At 42.7% G+C, this 22,513-nt stretch overlaps 1 protein-coding gene across 1 annotated transcript in view; it reads right to left on the reverse strand.

Annotated features, from left to right (window-relative positions):
• Window positions 1-22,513, reverse strand: part of Pappa (pappalysin 1) — a 232,457-nt gene that overhangs the window by 138,047 nt on the left and 71,897 nt on the right. Inside the window, exon 7 of the mRNA XM_047524822.1 lies at window positions 15,485-15,983. Within this exon, the coding sequence (XP_047380778.1) occupies window positions 15,485-15,983 (499 nt within the window). The remainder of the gene's footprint in view (window positions 1-15,484; window positions 15,984-22,513) is intronic.

Here is a 22,513-nt window from a genome sequence, read left to right on the forward strand (position 1 = left end):
TGCACCAACATTTAGTCTTGAGTAGCCCGGGCTCCCCACGGTCACCTTGCCCCCTACGCCCAGGCACTCCGACTCACTAGACTAAAGCTTTTCCACGGTAGATGCCCCCCCCCACTAATGCAAAGCTGCCACACTGAGGTCCCACTGCCAAGAAAGAATCTTTGTTTGGGAAAATGGCCTTTAGTCCTAAAATATCCATCATTTTATTCCACCTGGTAACCTTTGTGAGCTCCAGCCCGTGGTCTGGAATCAACAAATGATGAATCAGAGGACAAGGATCTGAGAATCCACTGGGCTTCTGGATTCTTCCCCAATGGGATAAATAGGGTGCATCCTTCTCACACAGGTAATGGAAAAAAAAAAAAATACTTTTGTTTTCCTTAACAATGCTGCCTCACTTTGTAGAAGGCTCAGAAAGAAGCAAATGTATACATGCAACTGATTAATTCCAGCAGCCTTTGATATAATTGTCCAAAGATTTACCCTGGTACCAATTTAAAACACAGTAGCAAATTTAATAAAACTAACCGTTTGCAGCCAAGGCCTTTGTTATTTTGTTTTAATCATCTTTTACCACCAATTGAAATGATTTTCTACTTTCTTGGTGCAATGAAATAAAACACAAGGGAAAGAATGGAGGGACAATGTGGAAATTATAAAAGACCCAGAGTTTCAAATCCTGGGATAAGGTAACAGCTGTCCTGAGATTTTACTGGTTATTTGTGTCAGGCTGAGATTTGAAGGGAAGACATTTACCAGTTTGGGGAAAACTCCACACCTGGATAGCATTAACCAAGGGAGAGAGGAAAACATCTACAAGGAACCCTTGTTTTTCCTGAATGCAACCAAAGGAGATGTATGACAGCTTCCCCAAACATTCTGCTGGTGATGGGCAGGTCACCTGATTACAGAGTAGGGGCTTGTGACAAGCTGACCAGTCGCCAAGGACTCTGGAAGCCAAAATACCAGATACGGTTGGAGGTAAACAGGCATGCTGCGTAGTGTGAAAATCGAGGCCAAGTTGGGGCCAGCGAGCCGAGCACAGGGACCCAGTGACAGCTGTGACTGAGCGGCACTAACTGAACACAGTTGTTGAGGACCAGGGGCCAGTGGGGAAAGCAATCTCCTTTCTCCTCCCTGTGGCCTCTCTGGGTGGCCAGCAATTTTATTACTGGCAGAGGGCAAGCCCAACAGCATTTTCAAATTTGGCACCACATCTAAAACCATTTGGGGGCTGGGTTTCTCTTTCTTCTCTTCCCCCACCCTCCCCATGAACGCTCTGGGTTCGGTGAAAGCGGCGCGCACTTAGCAAACTACGTTTCCCCTCAATTTTGAAACCCATGTGCACCGGGGGAAAATGTAATCCTTATGTTTCTGATTCATTTACACTTAACTCATCAAAACACTATTTTGTAAGAGCCATTTGATGTCCACGAAGTTTTCTGAGCCCTTTTGTAAGCCCTGCTTCTTAGAAGCAGGAAGTCACATTTCTGATGAGAGGGAGAACATGAACCTAAAGGGTTGAGTTTGTTTTGAGACGAGGGTTCTGGGAGGGTCACGTGGACTCCAGACTTGGCCAAATGTATTCTCTCATTTCCTAGACCACCCCCTCACCCGCGCCAGCTGCCATGTTGTTCCTATGTCAGCTCTCCATGATTTCACTCCCAGCCACCAAGGGAGACATCCCTACAATCAGAGAGAGCCGGGCTCAAGAGTGAGTCCCAAGGTCTGGCCAGCTTCCTTCTAGGTCTGAGAGTCTCGAGTCTAATTCCTGGACAGAAGCAGGCTGCAGCATCTTAGAATTCTCTTGGCTCCAAATTTCTGGAGGCTGAATTTGTAAACAAGCAGCTCAGCTCAGGAAGGATCCAGAACAATAATGCAGAAACCAGAGAAGGATGAGTTTGGATATCACTTACTGCAATTGACCTACTATGGGAAGGATATGAAAGCTCAGAGGAGAGGAGTAAATAGCCCCAAGTCATAGTGTAAGTTAACAGGACAGTAGAGCGTCCTGGCATTTTTGACAAACATCCGTGGGTAGAAGTTACCAAACTTTTCAGTTCATGGAAGACTGAAGGTGCTGGGAGGAGGTAAAACAATAATAAAACCTACTCACTCTGACAACACTGAGAACAGACATCAAAATGGAAGGACAACTGGCATTGCTGTGCACAAGGCACAGTGAGGTGGTGTCTGGCTTGTGTTAAAACCCATGAGTGAATGATTAATCCTGGGTAGAAAACAAAGCCCAAGCTTTGTAACGTTATAGGTATTAGTGCTATGGAAGATTAACCCTGCGACCCCCAGAAGGACCTTTTCAGAATATTGAACTACACTTTGCGAATCAGTAGATGATGAAAACTGATGGTCTCACAGGTCCTGCCTGCCTACCCGCAGCGTGCATGCACACACACACAGACACACAAACATGCACACAAGCACACAAGCACACACAGCACTCATGCATGTCACATGCACACATATATATGATCCCAATGATGCACATGCATACCTCAATTGCTCCTGCATTTCTACACAAAAAAGTTTTGGGTTCAGAGTGTATGTCTGCATCTAATTCACAGGCCAGGAACTGGAAGCCCCTTCTGAACTACTATTCCTCCTCTCAATCCAACCAAATATGCCTCTATTTCTGCATTCATTCTGTTTCTGTGGTGCGAGTAAGTGGGCATCTTCCATAACCTACTCCCCTGCCTCCTTCTGATTGGTCATCAGGCTTCCAAGCCATTAACAGCTTTCTTCTGATTGGTCATCAGGCTTCCATCCCATTAACAGCCTCCTTCTGATTGGTCATCAGGCTTCTATCCCATTAACAGCCTCCTTCTGATTGGTCACCAGGCTTCCATCCCATTAACATTGCTCTCCTCCATCCACAACTTTCTATCCCACTTTGACTACCTGGACCAGTGCCACCATTTCCCACTTCAGTTTTGCATCTTTGTCTTCCTCCCTTATCATTTAGGCTCTCTGCTTCCATCCCTACCTCTACCCAGATTATCCATAGACAAAGAGACATCCTGAAACAAAATCTCATCAGGACCTCACCTGAAGACACTCAATGGTCCCCGCTCCTCTCAGAAAGAAGTTCACACCCTCTAGCATGGCACTCTGGGGGTGTTGTTACTTGTCCTCTCTCGACCTCTCTGGCATCTACTCAAACTCCTTCAAATGTCACTCCTAGCCACCATGAGCAGGCAGATCCCTTCCCTTTCTGACTTTCACTTAGATGCCATCTCTTCCAGGTGGCCCTCACTGACCCCTTAAGCAGAGCAAGGAGCTCCTAGTCCATGGACTTCCCTTGACATAACACCACTCATTCTGTTTTATTGGTCACTTTACACACTGACTGGATTCAGCTCCTACAAGGCCATTACTGTCCTCATTGCCTTGTTCATCTCCATTGCTGCATACAGGCCTGTTACAAAGGTGGAGCTAAATAAATGCCCGCTGAATGAATTAAAGACTCAACTACACTTTGTGGTCCATGTGTTCACTTTAAGGATAAGAGAACAAAGTTGCTAAGAAGAGAAGGGACCGTGCAATAATATTCTCATTTGTTCTTTGACCCACTAGAAACTAATCCACCTTAGAACTTCAGAGAAAGACCTTTGATGCAGCAAATGCACCTGCCTTATGGGTCTCTTACCTCTTCGGGACGTGCCATGAGCTTATTCACTCACTCCTTGTGCACGCATGTCCTTATTACACATAATGACCATCTACTCCATGTCTGTCCTTCCTGGAGAAACTTGAGGATACAGGGCAGTGAGGTAAATGCTGTCTATCTCCCAGCTCTAATATCTCGCTGTCCAGTCAAATGCCACTTAGGGAAAATGCACCAAAAGATTCTGAAGTCACTTCAGAGGGAGAGTTTTTAAAGTGCCAAGACAGGAGGCAGACTGAGAGTCCCACTGCACCAATCCCTAAGCTCAGAGCCCAGACCTACTGAGAGTGACCTGCTGCCTTCATCCTTAACACAGTAGATGGACTCAGTGCAGGTATGAGCTCGAGGGTGGTCTAAACAGGATATCAGACTAGAAATGACCTTCGTCTTCCTGCCCCTTCACTTCTAGAAGGGAGGCACAGGTCCACAGATGAGGAGACCACTGCCCAGGGGTACAGCAACATTTCAGGACACCAGTTTGGAATCCAAGTCTCCTGATCTAGGGCTAGTACATGGTGTTCTCCCCCACCCCTCATTTTCTTGAATTCGGATATACAGATTAATGATTTCTTTTCTCTCTTCTAATCCAGCATCGAACATTGAACTGCAGTGACTCTGGGTAGTTTGTGGGAAACTGCTTCATGTGCATGCCAGGGTCTTCCTCTCACACATACTCTCTGGTATGATGCTGGCCAAGAGCAAGCCTACTGAATACCACCAAGAGGAAGAATTGTGAACATCGAAATTCTTACAGTTCCCAGACTGCATCGTGTTCTTACAAATCTATTATCTCAGTACTTTTTCCTGCCACCCTTTCTGAGACTATCTGGTCACGAATCATATCTACTCCGTCCAGGGGAAGGAGTAACAGTTGAAACAACTGGACAGGGTCACACCGCAAGGCAGTTGCATGCTGATCTGTGAGTCAGATCTCTTGACTCGAAGCTCAGCATCTCTAAAGTGATGTCTGAGGTTCTCATTACAAGAGACACAACATAAACCCAGCGAGACCTGCCCTCTTGATTCTCAGTGTCTCCAAGCACAGACTGAATGGATCTTGTCCACTTCTCTTGCCAATACCCAGTGTGAGCTGAATTCCTCCACTCTTCTCATATCTGTAATGGCTCTGGCGGCTGTTATTTTCCTTCTCTTTCTTCTTCATTTATTTATTTTCTTAAAAACCAGGAATTGGAGCAGCACAACCAAGTCCAGTCTACTCTGCCTACTCCCAGGGTGAACAGAAAACAACAAAGGGGCCGTGAGCACCAGGACACAATGGCAACCTGATTTCACTACGCGAGCTTTCCAAAGGAGCTTCCTCTGGAAGGGCAGCCCTGTGAGGCGTGACAAGAAAACTCTTGCTTTTTCAAATGTCAGTTGCATATAAAGCATTCTGACAATCTCCAGGACATTCTTTCTCTTCACTTGAGCTCATATTCCATGCAACAACTGACCTACAGACATCTACAGAAATATCTGAACATATCATAATTGCTCTGTTTTTCTGATTACTAGTATAGGCATCTTTACTCTGGTAACGTGGTGTAACCTGTTTGGGGGGACTCATCATACCCTTCCCCTTGGTAATTATATCCATTTTCTCTCCAATCTGTAATGTTCCTTGTTTTTTTAAAACTTGACTTATTTGTCTAGTTCCTGATCCTCTCTGAGGAGGACCAATCTCAATTCTGACCACTAGATCTGCTTGACAGTAAGTTTTTTTTACTCCAGTTTATTTGTCAATGTTTACTGACAGGCAAGAGGTGGACGATCTTCATTAAGAATCCCACTTCTAACTCCTTGGAAGAGTTTTCTTAAAGTTTTTAAAGACTGATTTATCCGGTTAGAAAGTGGAGCTAATAATAAAGCCTCAAAAAGATAGTTTGAAATGATTAAATGAGATAGAACATTTAAAAGTGTTTAACACAGCATCTAATACATAGCCAATACATTATGGATATGATTATAATATGTTATGTTATACTCATATAATAACACAAAGAAATTCTAGTTAGAGTCATCAAACCCTCATTTAATATGCAAAGTGTGTTGGTACCAGCTGTGCAGCTTTTCTGAGCATATTCTAAGAAATGGGGAAAACATCTCTTTCTTGGGGTCATTAAGGTATCATCACACTTGGGGATGCACTTGGGGAATTCATTCAAATATACATTTGGAAACCCTTCTTAAGGCCTTTTAGAATCATTCTAAACCAGGAAAAGTCCCAATAACCACCCATAATTTCCATACAAAGTATTCCTTTTATTATTTATTTATTTACCCATTTCTTTGTTTGATGATTTATTTCCTTATTTAATTTCATAAAAATCCATCCCAGTCTCAGAAGGATGTGGAGGGCATCAGAGGTACAGGGATTCTTCTGTCTTTAACAGTTTGCTGCAGGAGATGTGAGACAGGTACTACTGGGTGGAATGGCAACTTTATGGTTGTGGGAAGGATTCAAGTACTTCGAGGAGGTAGCTTAGCATCCTGTGAGTAGAGCTGGGCTCTGTGGTATCTGCACAGGTCCTGAGCAGACACAGTCCTGTGTATTCTACATCCCCTTTAGCATCTACTTTTAGAAGCCTCTTGGTTATCTCAAACAAAATATGTCTAAGACTGAGCTCTTAACCTACCCCATCCCCTAACAAAATTCTAAATCAAAATCTATTTCTCCTGCTTTTGGAAATAACAGTCTCTCATTCCAGATACTCAAACTAGAAACTTGAGTCACTGAACAACCCTTATTTTCTTAAACCCTTCGCATTCAACACACCACCAAGTCCTATTGGTTCTATTTTTAAAATGGACCTCCAATTTACTTCTGTAAGCAAGTAACTACATTTTCTGCTTTGGGTTTTAGCACTAATTTTGACTGGAACTCTCTCACTCTTTCTCAATCCTTTCTTTACCAAGCATCCACAGCAATACTATAAAAGAACAGATCTGATTGGTTTAGAGCCTCTATTTTGAGATGAATAAATCTAAACTCCTTACCACACACCATCAACCCCTTCATTTATAGCCCTTGCTTATCCCTCTCTCTCATCTTCCATATATCCTACTTTAACTTAAGGGGGGATCGTATTCTATCTAGCCTCTCGTGATATTATTTCTCAGTTTACTATTATAATGATTATGTATGGTTCTATTCATCTTCTCTCTCCTGCAAGATTTTAGGATTCAGAATCACAGGGTCAGCACTGAGACTGACATGCAGTAGTCATCCCTTATTAAATGAGCAAGAATGAATGATGAAGCAAATGAATGCATTTATCAACAGAGCCTTGTGACTAACCCTTAACTTCTGTGAGTCTCGGTTTCTCCTAACTGTAGAAAAGAAGCTGCAATGACCCAGACACTTTCAAGTCTGGTGGTATCAGATGGATCCATAGAAATTTAGAGTGATTTTGGTGATGTTAGCATCCAATGGGGGTCTTCTGAAGTCTTCAAAGTACATGGAGATAGTCAGCACTTGCATGGCTGCTTCTGACCCTGGAGATTCACTGATTTTGCCAAACCCCTTTGCTTATCCTACTATTCCCAGAACGTGTATTTCATTCTGAAAGGTACTTGGCCTAAGACGCAGGTGAGGGAGTCATGGGTGGATGATGCCTGGCTTCCAGAAATAGACTGAGACCTTGCCCACTATGCTGGTTTGAGCTGAGAACATGTGGTATTCATCCTGGGCTTGGAGGAACAGCTCTCACTACTGACACTTCCCACCAGGACCTCAGAAGCAGGTAGAACCATGCTGGGCAGGCGTGGGAGAAGGTCTTGCTCAGGAAGGGGTCCAACCCAGATGACACAGTTCTGCAATGGTTACTAGAAACCACGTTGGTCTGACAACGTCCACACTTCCTCAAGTCTCCTCCTCATCTGCGTAAATGCGCAAACAACAAATGAAACAATTTGCTCACTCCTCTTTTTTTGTGTGTTTATTCAATTGCTTTTGGAAACAAGAAAAACTAGTTTTAACATTCACTTTTTCCATCCATCAAGATAGCACCTTGACCTAGGCCGTTCATCACCATAACACTCAGGTTAGTTTGCCAGGTGCACCTCTTGGCAGGGGAGGTCAGACAAAGAAGATGTAAAACTTGGCTCTGTATCTACTAACTTGGGGATTTTAAATGAACACTTTACCTCCTTGAGTCTCAGTTTCCTCATTGAACACTTAAGCATGCTAATGCCTACACCTCATTGGTAGGTTTAAATAAAATATATGGTAGTTATTAGTAGTCATGATGTTAGCACTACCTGTGAGTGTGGTTAACACAGTGACTACATTTAGGCAGAGTCTGAGATGGTTTTTGTTACCTATTTTATCTTCAGAACCTGATCTACATCCTAGAACAGGGAATGCAGTAAAGTAGCATTTAACAAATATATCAATGCATAAATTATGACTCAGAGTAACCTCTTCATAAATACTAGTTCCCTCTTGATTGCCTGTTCCACTCCAGATCCTAATTACATTGATGGACATGCAGTAGAGCCAACAATAAAATCCCTATGTAAGAGATATAAAACTGGAGATGTGAAGAGATTGAAGGATATTAACAGACAAATCACAGAAGGGGAAATGTAGAAACCCTGGAAATACTTGAAAAGTTTCTCACTGAAGAGCACATAGGCTGGGTATGGTGGCATACCTCAGTAATCCCAGTGGCTCAGGAGGCTGAGGCAGGAGGATGGCAAGTTCAAAGCCAGCTTCAGGAACTTAGCGAGGCCCTAAGCAACTTATCAAGACCTTGTCTCAAAATAAAAAGGGTTGTGGTTCAGTGGTTAACTGCCCCTGGATTCAATCCTTGTACCAAAAGCGGGGTGAGGAGGGGGAAGCAAGCAGCACATAACAAGAATGGCAATGAGAAGCCATATCTTACCCAACAAATGGTCAAAGATAAAGTACTCCTAATGTACCAAATAGTAAGCAGGGACAGCTTAGACCAGCAGATCTTGCTGCAGACAGCTGGTTTTGTGTAAACTAGTTCACCCTCTCAGAATGTCACAGTTGTGTCCACTAAGTTGAAAAAGACCCACAGCTTATGTCCAGCAATTCTGTCTCAGTACCAATACTAGAGAAATTCTTGTGCTCAGGGGGAGGCTTGTACCAGAACACTTACTACAGCATTTCTGCTGGAAAGAGAAAAGTAATAGAAATATTATTCATGTCTATTCATAATAGAAAAAACCTGTGAAATAACCTCAGTGCCCATCATTAGGAGTTTGGCTAAAGAGCCTGGAGTGTATTTGTTTTCTGGATTACCATTAGGTAGCTAAAATAGAAGTAAGAAGTACATGTAGGAACTGAAGTGGATAGATGAGCTAAACTACTCCATTTCCACCTCAAAGCCCCACATTTGATCTGAGATCGAGCATGAACTTCTGCTGGGGATTATAGTTTATTCACTCATCCATCCATTCATCCATCCATTCACTTATCAACGTTTACTGAGTTCCAGTCATCTGCATTCTGGTGAATCTCTTCAATGATCAACTGTTACATGTCCTTCAGGTTGGTATAGACGTGACTCCCTCCAGGAAGCCAACCTTACCCACTCAGTCTGGGTTACACGCCCTCTTTGTGTTTTCCCCCTTGTTCCCCTTACACAATAACAGTTTTCATGCTTCAGTATCATCACCTGATGCTTTGTCTATATCCCCACTTTTAAGGCATGCTTCTAAAGTCAGGGTTGACATCTCATCAATTAGAGCTGCACATCTAGTTCTAGCATAGTGCCTGGCACAGAACACACACTAGTTACACTGGTTACATGGAACAAGTATTACTGAACATGGTTACATTAGAGTTTCACTCTTTGGTGGATGAATGAGCAAATGAACATACACAAGAACAAAGAATGGAAGACTGGATGGTGAACAGAAGGATCTAGAAAAAGAAATGGGGTTTAGTAAAGTAATGAATTGCCTCAGCCTGAGAGCCACAGAAACCACATGCATGATCCACCCGTGTCTTCCATTGACCCTGAGTTAGGATAAATTTTCCAAATACTTAACATGGAATCACATATCAAATCTGTCCAAATGGGATATTATGCAATCACATGTTTCTTTTTTGTCTACCCCAACTAAATTATAAGAATCAACAAAAGCAAGGACTTTTCCAACTTCACTCATCACTGCATCTGTAGTGGCTAGGATGTCGCTGAGTTCAGGTAGGAAGCAACAAATATTTTTGAGCAAATTAATTGAGAATGAACTCAGGTTTTTTTTTTTGTTTTTTTTTTTTTTTTTTTTTTAATTGATGATGGTTCTGAGCATTTGGAATCCACAGGAAGAATTCTGGATCTGATTTGTGAAATTTGGATTCAACAGTGACAAGAATGTCCATCCAGATCCTATGCTGTATCCTTTCCTTTTGTTTATTCATTTCTTCTAGGAATTACATTAACAATGCCAAGGAGGTGGGGTAAAATAGGTAGAGAATGGGCTGGCAGTTTAATAGCAGTTGAATGTGAGAGAAAAATTAATATATTAATACACCTGGATACACAAACTAGTTGGGAGAAGTGACTTCTTAAAAATATTTCTAGCTCTAAATTGAGGATACTAAGAATAGAGAGGCACTAACAAAATATGTAACGCAAACATATTTGTTTAACCAGAGAATGAATAATTAAGAGCATTAACTTTGCAATTGATAGCTCTTCATACAGAACCTAGTTTTGCCACTTGATAGTTGTGTAGACTCTTCCATTCATGTCCCTTTTTTGAGTTTGCAATCCAGGTCCACTAAAAAATATTTACTGAGTACCTACTTTGTGCCTAAAAGTGTTCTAGGTGCTTGGAAAGCATCACAGACAGACAGGCAACAAGGTCTAATCCTTGAGGAGTTTAGATTCTAGTTCTAAGCCTAGACCTCCATCCTCCCATATCCAAACCAGCCTCTGACTGTCTCTGTTTCTTCCATCAGAGCGTAATCCACTGTAATGATACTGCTTCCAATGGACACCTTCTCCCATAGAGTATGAGCACCTGGAGATGTGGCCACCACTGGGTCACCATTTCCTCACACAGAACGTCGCAGTGAAGACTGATTGAATGAACTAATGAACGAATGGGACAGATGAATAATAAGAATGAGGTGCTATTAACTGTTCCTGGTTTGATTCATATTTCATTTTTCTTTATCTATCTATCTATTTTCTATCTACTCTCTATCATCTATTTATCTATCTCTGGCTTAGTTTTGTTCAGAATCTCACTTTTTTGAAGAAAGTTGCAGATTCCATACAGACCATGGAGCACAGTGCTTAATATACTTAGATAGAAAAGTTAAAAAACAAAAGGTTCTCTACTCTTTCCTCCCAGCCAGGAACATAAAGACCTGGCTGTGTAACTTGGGTTTTTAGACCCCAAGGGTAGGTCATGGGCACTGACTCTGGGCCAGGGTCTTTCACTTGTAATCCTGCCTTCTACCTGATAACTCTGGAACTTTGGCCATATTAAAAGCATTCCTCAATTCTAAAACTCTGCCTTCACATTATTTCGGGGGGAGGTGGCATTGCACAGTGATTAGGAGAGTAAAATTTGAAATTAGTCCTGGTTTAAAAAAAATTTAATTAGTAATACATGACAGTAGAATGCACTTTGACACATCATATAAAATGGAGTATAATTTCTCATTCATCTGTTTATACATGATGTAGCATCCCAATGGTCAATAGTTATATACGTACATAGGGTAATAATGTCAGATTCGTTCTACTAACCTTCCTACTCTCATGCCCCTCCCCTCCCTTCACTCACCTCTACCTAACATAAAATAAGATTCTTCAGAAAACATGGAATGGAACCACCATTTGAGTTTCCCATCTTCTGAGACCCAGCTCTCCCACTTCTTGATTTATACCCAAAGGACTTAAAATCACCATAATAAAGTAATGCAGTCATATCAGTGTTTATAGTAGTTCAATTCACAATAGCTAAACTATGAAACCAACCTAGGTGCCCATCAACAGATGAATGGATTAAAAAATGTGGTATATATATGATGAACTATTACTCAGTCTTACTCAGTCTTAAAGAAGAATGAAATTATGGCATTTGTCAGTAAATGGACAGAGATGGAGAATATCATGCTAAGCAAAATAAGCCAATGCTCCCAAACCAAAAGTCAAATGTTTTCTTTGATATGCAGATGCTAATTCTCAAATGGAGTGGGGGCACTAGGAAAGAACAGAGTTCTGGTTTTTAACTTAGCTGTGTCATTACTGGATGCTTGAGGTTGGACAAGTCACTTTGAGCTTCAAATTTCTCTCCTGCCTCCTAAGAATTTATAAGGCACATACAGAAGAATAAATTGTAAATGGTTGTCATTATTATTACTTTTTTGTACAGACTACACATTTCAGTAGGTCATCCAGAGCCAACGAGGGTCCCTTGGACATTGATTTTGATGTATAATCCCTATTGAATCCTTTTGATTATGAAAAAGTATATGAGTTTCCCATCTTCTGAGACACCTTCTCTGGTGTCTACCATAGAAAAGAGCTCAATATGTTGTCCCCTCATGTTAGAACTATGGAAATTGAGGCCCCAATAGGTGAAGCACTGGGTCTTGATGTTGTGTGGTGAGTTAGGGGCAGAATTGGCACTGGTCCCTTTTCTTTTGATAGTGTCAGTTCTTATTCACTGGAGAGGTTTTGGCTTAAGGGAAATGGAGGCATTCCACATTTCTTCCTTGTCCTAGCCAAAAGTAATCAGTCTACCAGAAACTTCCATGGGGTAAGCACAGAAGGCTCTCCCTTCATCAATGTCATACCTTGGGAAACTATCTCTAGTGTAGATAACAGAAAGAATAAATATTTTTGTTGAGAGAAAAAAATGAAGACAAAGGTCAAAGGGAATCACGTAATGGGTTGAGTCAGGGAAGAAAAAGAAGGCATTTTTTCCCCCTCTCTCCTCTTTTTCTCCAAAACAGTCTTTATATAGAACTTGTATAGAAGCCAATTTACTTGATATGGAAAAAATGTTAAAGCAGCAAAATACTCATACACATATACGCACACACACAAAGAGGTATTTGTGGTGGGGTTCAGAACTAAAATTACCCAGAGATAAAGGAGTTGAAATGGTAGGTTGACTTGGAAAGAAATGATGTGTTTTCCTTTATTTTCAGAGATTTGGAGTATTAAGGTCAGGAAGCCCAGCCCAGGTCTCTAATGAACTCCTTGGGACTCAAGAAAGAAAAAGAAGAAGGTACATTGGTGTCTCAGTCCAGCCCTTGTGCCTGTCACACTGGAGGAGCTATAAAGAAACATTTGGTGCACAAATGGTGGAGAAGCATGTGGAGTTGGACAGTAGTTCTGAAAGCAAATGGACACAGGCACTGGCTTTCCACCAAGGGGACAAGGTCCTCAGCACTCAAGTTGAGTGTCTTCATGAAAGGGACCAAACTGAGTCTTCCTTCTGACTCCCAGCTCCAGTATGGACTCTGGCACAAAGGAGGTTCTCAATACATACTTGTAAATTAAATGAGTAGTTTTGAGAGCGGGAGAGAACTTGGAGATTCCTGGACCTCAGGTTCACTCAGAGCAGTAGCTATTAAACTTTAACTGGAATCACCTGGAGACACCCTGCACACAGAGATTCTGATTCACAGGCTGGACTGGGGCCTGCGAACCTGTCCTTTGAAGTTCCCAAGTGCTATAGATGTGACTGGACTGAGTTCATACTTTGAGAACTCATTTGAGGGCAGTGGATCTGCAGCTTGGTTGCATGTTATAATTGCCTGGTGAGATTTTAAAATTCCTAATGGTCTGGCCTCATTCTTCCTGATAAAATCAATACCTGGGAGGAGGGCAAGAAGGATGGAGGGTGAGACTCAGGAAATTTAAAAATAATACAACTTTTTGGGGTAGGCAGCCAAGTTTGAGAATCACTTCTCTGGTACATCTTCCTCCTTGTAGAGTTAAGGCATTTAAAGACCAGAAAGAGTAAGTGATTCACCTAAGATAGTAGAGCAAATCAGTAACTTAGCTAAGAATAGAACTCAGGGTACTTTTCCTTCTGTTTAATTTCTACCATTCCACACTTATCAACCGATGTCAGCTCTCACAGGCTCATAAATCAAGGCAAAAAATGAAAGCTGTGTTTAAACTGAGGCTTTAAGACATCTATTATTTCTTTCCTCCATTGTTTTATAAAGAAATTTTAAGTGGATGCATATTTATAGAACTTTACCACTCCAGACAAGTGAGGAGATGGAAGAGACAGGGTTATGGAATATTTTCAAGGCAAGACGATCCTTTAAATTTTAAGTACATTCTCAAACACAAACCAAGTGCTCCCTCTGAGTTCTTAACCAGATGTTCTTCATCTCGGATTCAATGCATGGGTAAGGGTTTGCTTGAGATGTGCACATTAATTGCAGGCATGTAAAAGGAAGTGCTGGTAAAGTGTTTGAAAGTGGTTCTGTCTCTTAAAAAGATTAAAAGTTTCCTTCCAGAACTTGGTTTCCATTAATGATTGGCTGAGTAAATATTTTCAAGTAGACAGAGCAGAGATTGTGTTTTATATCATCTTAGAACCAAATAAAGAGCCACAAAAGGCTTACAGAAACCATGGACTTGGACATTTTCATCATACACAGGAGAAATTAAGGCTCAAACAGATTGAGTGATTTATCTGACATTAGTAAGAGGACCAGCTGGGACTAGATGCCACAAAGTGTCTGAATCCTGAGTTATGGTTCTTTCCAGTATTCAAAGTGGTCCCCACCACAGTCCCCTTGTTCATAGTGGGTATTTGATACATGTTTGGTGATTGACAGCTTAGATCATTCTAAGTTGCTAAGGCTCTATCATTTTTCAGACTAAAGGGGAAGTTGGAATCACAACTCTGATTCAACTCAAGCTGAGTACACTGGCTTAGGTGTTGGGAGGAAAAGCGGTCCTGATCTCACTGCTTCCTAACCCCATGTTCTCAGACAAATGACTTAACATCTCTAATCTCCAGTTTCCTCCTTTGAAAAATGTGATTGTCGAGTGAATGAAATGAGTAAAAGATGAAGAGACCTTAGCCCATTGTCTGTGACACAGGAAAATCCCTAATAACTTCCTCAAAGGATGGCCTTCCACATAAAGTGTAAATCCTGGATATGCTTGGGAGGAAGTGATGGAGAGCTGGTTTTAAAAGTGACTATTAAAGACAAGCACTATCTTACATAAAAGCATTGAGTACCCCCCATGGACCCCTAGAGCTGCAAAGACCCTTAAGGATCAAAGAGGTTTGGACCTCTTTTCCATCTCAGCGAATGAGACAAAAACAAGGACTGTGATGCAACAACATTCATGGTCCAACAAACCTTTTATGCAAATACTCAGGAGTATGCCCAATTCCCACACCAGTCAGCTGTAATCTCAACCCCTTTTCATTCACCAAAAAAGCAATCGGAATGTTTGAATCTGCTGCAACCCCATATAAAAAGGAAATCATTAGCAAACTTAGGTTCTCCCACCTTCATTAGTAATAAATGAGTTTCTTACGGCTATTCACATCCAACCTCATTCATTTACTGATGGGGAGGCTAAGTTTCATAGGTAAGTGAGACTTAGGGTCAAACATCAGAAACATCACCATATTCAAGCCTCCTGGTTCCTCTCCCATCACCCTTCCTACCACATCAACTCTGCTTTGTTGAGACAATTCTAAAATCCCAAGAAGTGATTAGAGCCATGAGGAACTTTTTCCTTCTATTCCAGGTCTTCTGACCCTCTGAACATCCTTCCACAACCTATTGACTTGATCAGTCTCCTATGGAGAAGGTGTACTTACATGTCTTTGAATCTTCTATTGAAGTGCAGGAGAGATGCCACGTCCTCCTGGAGAGGAGGGTCCCGGACCACCTTATACTGCAGAGGCTTACACTCCAGGCAGAGTGGGCTGTCTGCAATGGAGGTCAGCATGGCAGCATCGATCTCCAGATGTTCATCCAACGTGTAGATCTGGATGCCATACACCTCCTCGCCCACATCCTGGAGTCTGATGGTCAGTGGGATGTCACAGAAAACATTCTGAGGGCCCAGGGAGATGTTCGCTCCACTGACAGTCAACAGTTTGATGTCATTGACAGCTCCACTAGAGTCCCAGTCAGAGGAGACAAAGGTCACCCAGATAGCCAGAGACTCGGGGACTAAGGGGTACCGGAATTCCAGCTCGAGGTAGCAGCCTTGTGGCTCAGGGCAGGCTGGAGGGACTGTGTGAGGGTTGACAGCTGAATTTGGGCTCCAGGTGCGGACACTGGACTTACAGGGCTGTTCCACATCTGGATGACCTATGGAGAAGATGGGAGGGAATGAGTTCCTCAGTCAAGACCTTCACTCTGGTTCTCGAAGTTTCCAGCAGAAGAGACTGGGCTGATGAGAACATAGAAAAAGGACAGCGAATTCTAGGGCTGTGGGAAATCTTTTGTATGCATAGCACCCAGCCCCTCCCCACCACTGCAAAACAGACCTCAGATTAATTACCAGACATTGGGTCAAACTGCATTCAAGTAAGTGTCTTTCTATTGAGTCAATGCCCAAACTTTCCTTCCTGATCTTTCACTTGGAGACTTTGCTCCTTTGCATGGAAAGAAGGAAGGGACACATATTTGCTAAAAAATCATATATGTCCCATGAACATGTTTAAATTTTGCAAGGGTTCATTTCTGAAGTGAGGAAATAAGGCTCAGAAATATGGAGTGAACTGACCAAGGTCATAAACTGGAAGTATCAAGGTCAGCTTGGCCTCACTCAGAAATCCATACAATTTCTTCTTCTCCATAGTGAAAGGAGGAGTCACTAAAATACATTAGAATCCATGTGCTATTATAGCCTTTGGTACACACTGGACTGAGAGAAACACCAGAAAACACCGAGCAAAGAGGAGGTGAGCAAGGATAGCAGCCACCCCTTGGACTGAGGATTTGGGAGGAAACATTCATGAAGGACAGAGCAGAGTTGGAAAGCTCTGGAGCCACCTTATCTCTCTTCCTCCCTTTCCCTTCGTGAGGTCATCCCGTACCACTGAGTTTCTCTGAGCTCTGTCCAGTCTGACTCAGGAAGGGGGGGGGGCTGGGCCAGGAGGGGGAAGAGAGGGATTCTTCTCCTCTTTCCCTAGGGAGATGATGTCTCATCCCAACTGACCTCAGCCTGCCATGACTTCTGAATTTTTCTGTGCTGAAATCACATTTAGACCCTCCGAGAGCCTTTCTCTGCACTACCGAGAAAAGTAACCAGACTCAACGCAGCCATTGGCTCTAGTTTGCTTATGGGAGTCGAGTGAGAGATACAGATCATCTGGTGAGGGTGGAATGGGGGACGCTCAGGCTGTACTGTCAGCCATACTGCTTTGCATCTTCAGTATCAGTGGTACCTGGTGGAGGTGGAGGTGAGGATACTGGACATTCTAAAGCAAAAAGGAAAAGAAAGTGATCTTTGTTTGAAAAGACCTTTTGGCAAAGTCACAAAGTACAGGTAGCCAGGCTAGGAATCAGCACCGTATGAGCATGAGAAAGCCATGCGGGGTGGGAAAGCCACTCCAGTGAAAGCTGTAAAGGCCTCCAGCCTCCTTGCCTCTGCCAAGACAAGGAGGAAGAGAGAAGACATCAAGTGGAGATGAAGAAGAGAAGAAAGGGAGAAAGGCAAATGCAGACTTTTAAAGATAGAAGTCATCAAAACAACAAGAGATGGCTATAAATACAAGATTCCCTCCAAGCCTCCTGGACCGGGTTCATTAATTACTCAGAGCAGCCGCTGGCTAGAAGCAATCCTCGGTTTAAATGAAAAGCACGCATAAGACTCCCTGCCCAGCTGAAGCCTTCCCTGTCTCCTCCCCAACCCACCGGCTTCCTGACTCTCTTTGCTTTTCTGGGTCCACACGTATGATTTATTCATTCAGTCAACATTATTAAGGGCAAGACTTTACAGAATATGAAGCACGTTCCCTAACCATTAGTGGACTCACCTGACTGTCATCAAAATCCTGCAGGATAGGTTACGTTTTTGTCTGTTTTACAGGTCTCTTTCACGCAATACCATTGAGTTTTTGCTTAATACATTCAACACAGCAGATGCTCCATCAATACTTGTTAATGTGAAACCTTCTACCTTGTGAATATAGAGTTTAAAAAAGTAGTTACAGCATGGATGGGAACCTGCTGCCTGGAGGGGGGTCCCAGGTGAGCATCCCACCCCCTCCGTGGGCTTTCCCCCCGAATTGGCGAGGGATAAAATGATCTTTCTCCCTTCCTCGGAGAAAATGACTATCAGTGGTGGGAAGCCACAGGAGAGCAAAGATGACAAATCTGTTTGGCTCGTCCTTCCTCCCTGGTTTCTTGTTAATCAACAGGGACCAAATGCTTTCCAAAGGACAAGAAGGTGAGTCTGGTCATTATGCTCAAGTAGGTAAACAGGAGTAGCAAACTTAGTGAAGCTTACGTGTGTCTGGTTATGAGAGACAGACTCTTAGTTGTGAAGAAGAGCCGCAAGGGTCATGAAGTCCAACCCATTACCAAAGCGGCGATCCCTGCAATAAGACCAGGCTCCAGGGATTGAGCATCCTCTGCATGCGGGCACTGGGCCAAACGCATTACATGCCTCAGCTCTTTTCATCCTGGCAGTAAGTCTGTGACGCAGGTCTTATGAAACTCTTTTTACAGAAGAGGAAACTGAGACTCAGATGGTTAAGTAATCCCTGGTGGGGAATAGAATATTATGTGATACTCTTGGTCTAGGCAGCGTGCCAGACTTTGAAGCAACGAAAGTTGGGTTAAAATGTCAACTATACAGCTTCTCGTTGTTACCTACTGTAACGTTACCTACCTCACAGCGTTGCTGTAAAATGCAAATGGAATGGGATCGCTAATAAATGCTCACAAATATATGAAACTTGGTCCTGAAAAGGAAGGAGGAACTAAGTAGGAAAATCTTGGTGGGGAGAGACATTCTAAGCAAAGAGGACAGTTGAGAGAGAAGGGGAGCCAAGGTGACCACGGTTTTCAGAGTGATGGGAGAACAGCAAATGCTGAGGCTGGAGAGAGGTACAGCCCATGCTAGGAAGCATCTTGTACGTCACATGAGGGAAACTGAATCCCATACGAGATTGACAAAGAGGTACTGAGAAATTTTAAGCAGAGGAATGTTAGATTTGCTTTTAGAAAATCCATGACTTAGAGACTGTTATGGTTAAATGTAAGGTGTCTCCAAAAAGCTCATGTGTGAGACCTGAAATAAAATTTAGAGATGAAATGATTGGGTTATGAGAGGTTTAACCTAATCAGTGCATTAATCCTCTGATGAGGGATTAACTCGGTGGTAACTGTAGGCAGGTAAGGTCCCTGGGGGCATGTCTTTGGGGTTTATATTTTGTTGAGGTGAGAACTCTCTTTCTCTCTCTCCATCTCTATCCTGGTGCGATGTTCTGACCTGCTTTCCCCTACCACACACTTCCACCATGATGTCATGTGTCACCCTCAGGCCCCAAGGAATGGAGCCCACTGTCTATGGACCGAGACCTCTGAAACCATGAGCCCCCAAATAAACTTTTCCCCCTTTAACTGTTCTTGTCACATCTTTTGGTCATAGCAGCAAAAAAGCTGACTAAATAGACAGGTATTATACATCCATCCGTCCATCCGTCCATCTTAGCATTCAAAGAACAATTATTGAGTGCCAGGTCTGTCTCCAGAGTTAGGTTAGTCCCTGGGGGAATGGGATTCCAGACCTGCTCTCTCTGTTCACGGAGCTTCCAGAAAAGCAAGGTCAGTTAGGAGACCCTTGCACTAACAAAGACAGGATAGGACTATGGCTGGGGCAAAGGGAGCATCAGAGACCACAAGTAAGAATTGCTGAGGAAGAAAATGAACACAGATGGGAGGCTGATTGAATGTGATTTTGAGGGAGGAGGGTCAAGAAAAGGTGACCAACAGTAGAAGGAAGAAAGGAGGAAATACTCTGGAAAGCAGTATGGAAATTCCTCAGAAACTTGAAATGGAACCAGCATTTGACCCAGGTATTCCACTTCTATCCCACCCAGAGGAATTAAAGTCAGCACACTACAGTGACATGGCCATATCAATATTCACAGCAGCTCAATTCAAATAACTAAGCTATGGAACCAGCCTAGGTACCCTTCAACAGATGCATGGATAAAGAAAATGTGGTATATATACACAAGAATATTATTCAGCCATAAAAAGGAATAAAAGTATGGCATTTGCTGTAAGTGGATGGAACTAGAGGCTATCAGGCTAAGTGAAATAAGTCAATCCCAAAAAACCAAAGGCTGAATGTTCTGTCTGATACGCTGATGCTGATTCTCAATAGGCAGGGGGAAGGGGGAGGGAGGAGTGGAGGTTCACCATGTTGGACAGAGGGGAATGGGAAAGACAGTAGAATGAATAGGACCTAACTTTCCTAGGTTCATATATGAATACATGACCACTGTAACTCCACATCATGTGCAACCACAGGAATGAGAAGTTATATTGCATGTATAAATGATATGTCAAAATACATTCTACTGTCATGTATGACTACAAAGATCAAATTAAAAAATGAAAGGAAGGAAGGAAGAAAAAAAGGGGAAAAGGAGAGAGAACAAAGGAAGGAAAAATGGGGAAGAAAGAGAGTGCAAAGGCCCTGTTATTAATAATATATGTGGTAACAAATGTAATATGGTAACTAAATGCAAAGTTCCATGTTTATATAAGCTGGCCACTAGAAATAAGGCCATAGATGTGTGTAGAAATATATTTATACATATTATGCAGATCCAGATTTATATGATAAAGCCCTGTATAGACACCTACTATGTGTCTATCTGTAAATACACTGCAGCTGGTGACATGAATATGGTTATAAAAACTCAGTGCCTGGGTTTTTTCTAGACACATAGATCGGCACACCTGAAATATTCTGGGCAGAACAATGAAGAAAGCGCCCACCCAAATAAGAAAACATGGAAACAACTAGTGCCGAGTGGGTGTCAATCTCTCATGGTAAACCCAACACTTGGGAGCACGCACAAGTGATCTTAAATGGGATCTGTGCCTGTCAGATCCAGCTACTTAATTCCAAACTATGTGTGTAACATGGTAAATACCTTAGGAAATATTCCTCTGTGAGGTAGGGTTTGCTCAAAAAATAGGAGTACATCCATTTCCTGTAAACAAAAGGAAGAAGCCTATGACTTGGTCTACCTTCTTGGAAATGAAGTTGATGGAGTGTAGTGGCCATCCAACAAATAGTTGTTCAGTGAAGAACCTTGTGTCTTCTTAATAAGAAGTTAAAAAGGAGGTTACAGCTCTACTCTTGGAGCTGGAAAAGACATTATAATCTGACCGTCCATTCTGTGGAGAAGAGGTCATTAAGGGACTCACTCAGGGCATGGATGATGTTGATGGAGGGGCTGGGACCAAGGTCTGGTCCTCCTCCTTCCCTGCCCTTCACTATACATTTTTCCCAACCCCACAGATATGTCTTGTGTCACTTATGAATTTGGGAGTTTTTTGTTAGTTTGGGAAGTCCAAAAACTTAAACACACAAAGATAAATAGGATGAAAATGAGTTGAGAAATAAATTGCAGAGTTTGGCTCATGGAAAAGTTTATTTCTTCAAGGATATTAAAAGAGTCTGAGCCAAACGGATCACAGAGCCTGTAATAGGATGCTCTAAAAAAAGAACGGTGTCTTTCCCCGGCCGGCATGTACTAAATTTACATAGGAGGAAAACCCAGAGCGGCTGGGTTTCCTTCGAGGCCTGAGTCAGCTCAGGAAACCAGAGGGCTCTGCGCTTGCAATGGAACTCTGTTTTGCATGCCGCACTTTAAGAGGGTCGGGAGCACACCAGGAATGGACTTCACCAACTGACAGTTGGTTTAGATGGAGGTGTGATGTGGACTTTCCACTCTTCATCTTTTCTCTACGGAGCTGCTCAAGAAATCTTTATAACATGCCTATCTCACCAGAAACACTACCCAGACCAGAGCACGTGGTGTCTGCTCACTGCCCGCAAGGTAAATCCAAACCCACCCTCACCTGGTCATTTTCCCTCTCACCTGTGGGACCTCTCCTGGTCCCACCACGCTCTTCATGCTGTACACCCATTTAAACTGGTATAGAATTACTCAGGAGCCTCTATATAGTCTGTATCTATTGATAGCTACCATATTGTAAATAAAAATCAAGGAATTTTAAAACTCAAGAGTACAAATGTGCCTTCTCTTAGTTAGCCACAGGAACAGTAAGAACATCATACACTATGCATCAACTGGAAAACTGCACCCCAGTTTTCCAAAGAATGAAATTGAAAAAGGCAAATGACATCAAATTGAAAACAATTCTGGCTTTGAGGATACCATAAAAACCCTTCCAGAATCCCCAAAGCCACTGGATCATACTTAGAGAACTGATGCTCTAAACATTCCAAAGTTTTCCACACTCTCAAACGCACTTTGTGACATTTCGTGGGAAGCCTGTGTCTCCTACCTACGGGTCCCCAGCACTTGACAACTAATGACAGAGGTCTCTTCACACTGAGTGGTCATTGTCCACTTGCTCATCTGACTGTTCTAGCAGATGGTCAGTGCAGCCTTGCCCGGGTACCCAGGACATGCCCAGCACACAGTCCTGAGGCAGTCTCAGTTGAGAACAGGTCCATTCTATGAAGTGTGCAAGGCATTGCCAGGTACCTATCAGGTACACACATCTTCTTCGGTGGCATCTCAGAGGGGGTTCAGTATGGGCGAAAACATCACAATCACAGATTTAAGGAAGAACTTTCTAAATAACGAAGCTGTAACAGGGTACCAGCAAGTCGTGGT

Source organism: Sciurus carolinensis, chromosome 14 (genome assembly GCF_902686445.1).
Source record: "Sciurus carolinensis chromosome 14, mSciCar1.2, whole genome shotgun sequence".
Lineage (NCBI taxonomy): Eukaryota > Metazoa > Chordata > Mammalia > Rodentia > Sciuridae > Sciurus > Sciurus carolinensis.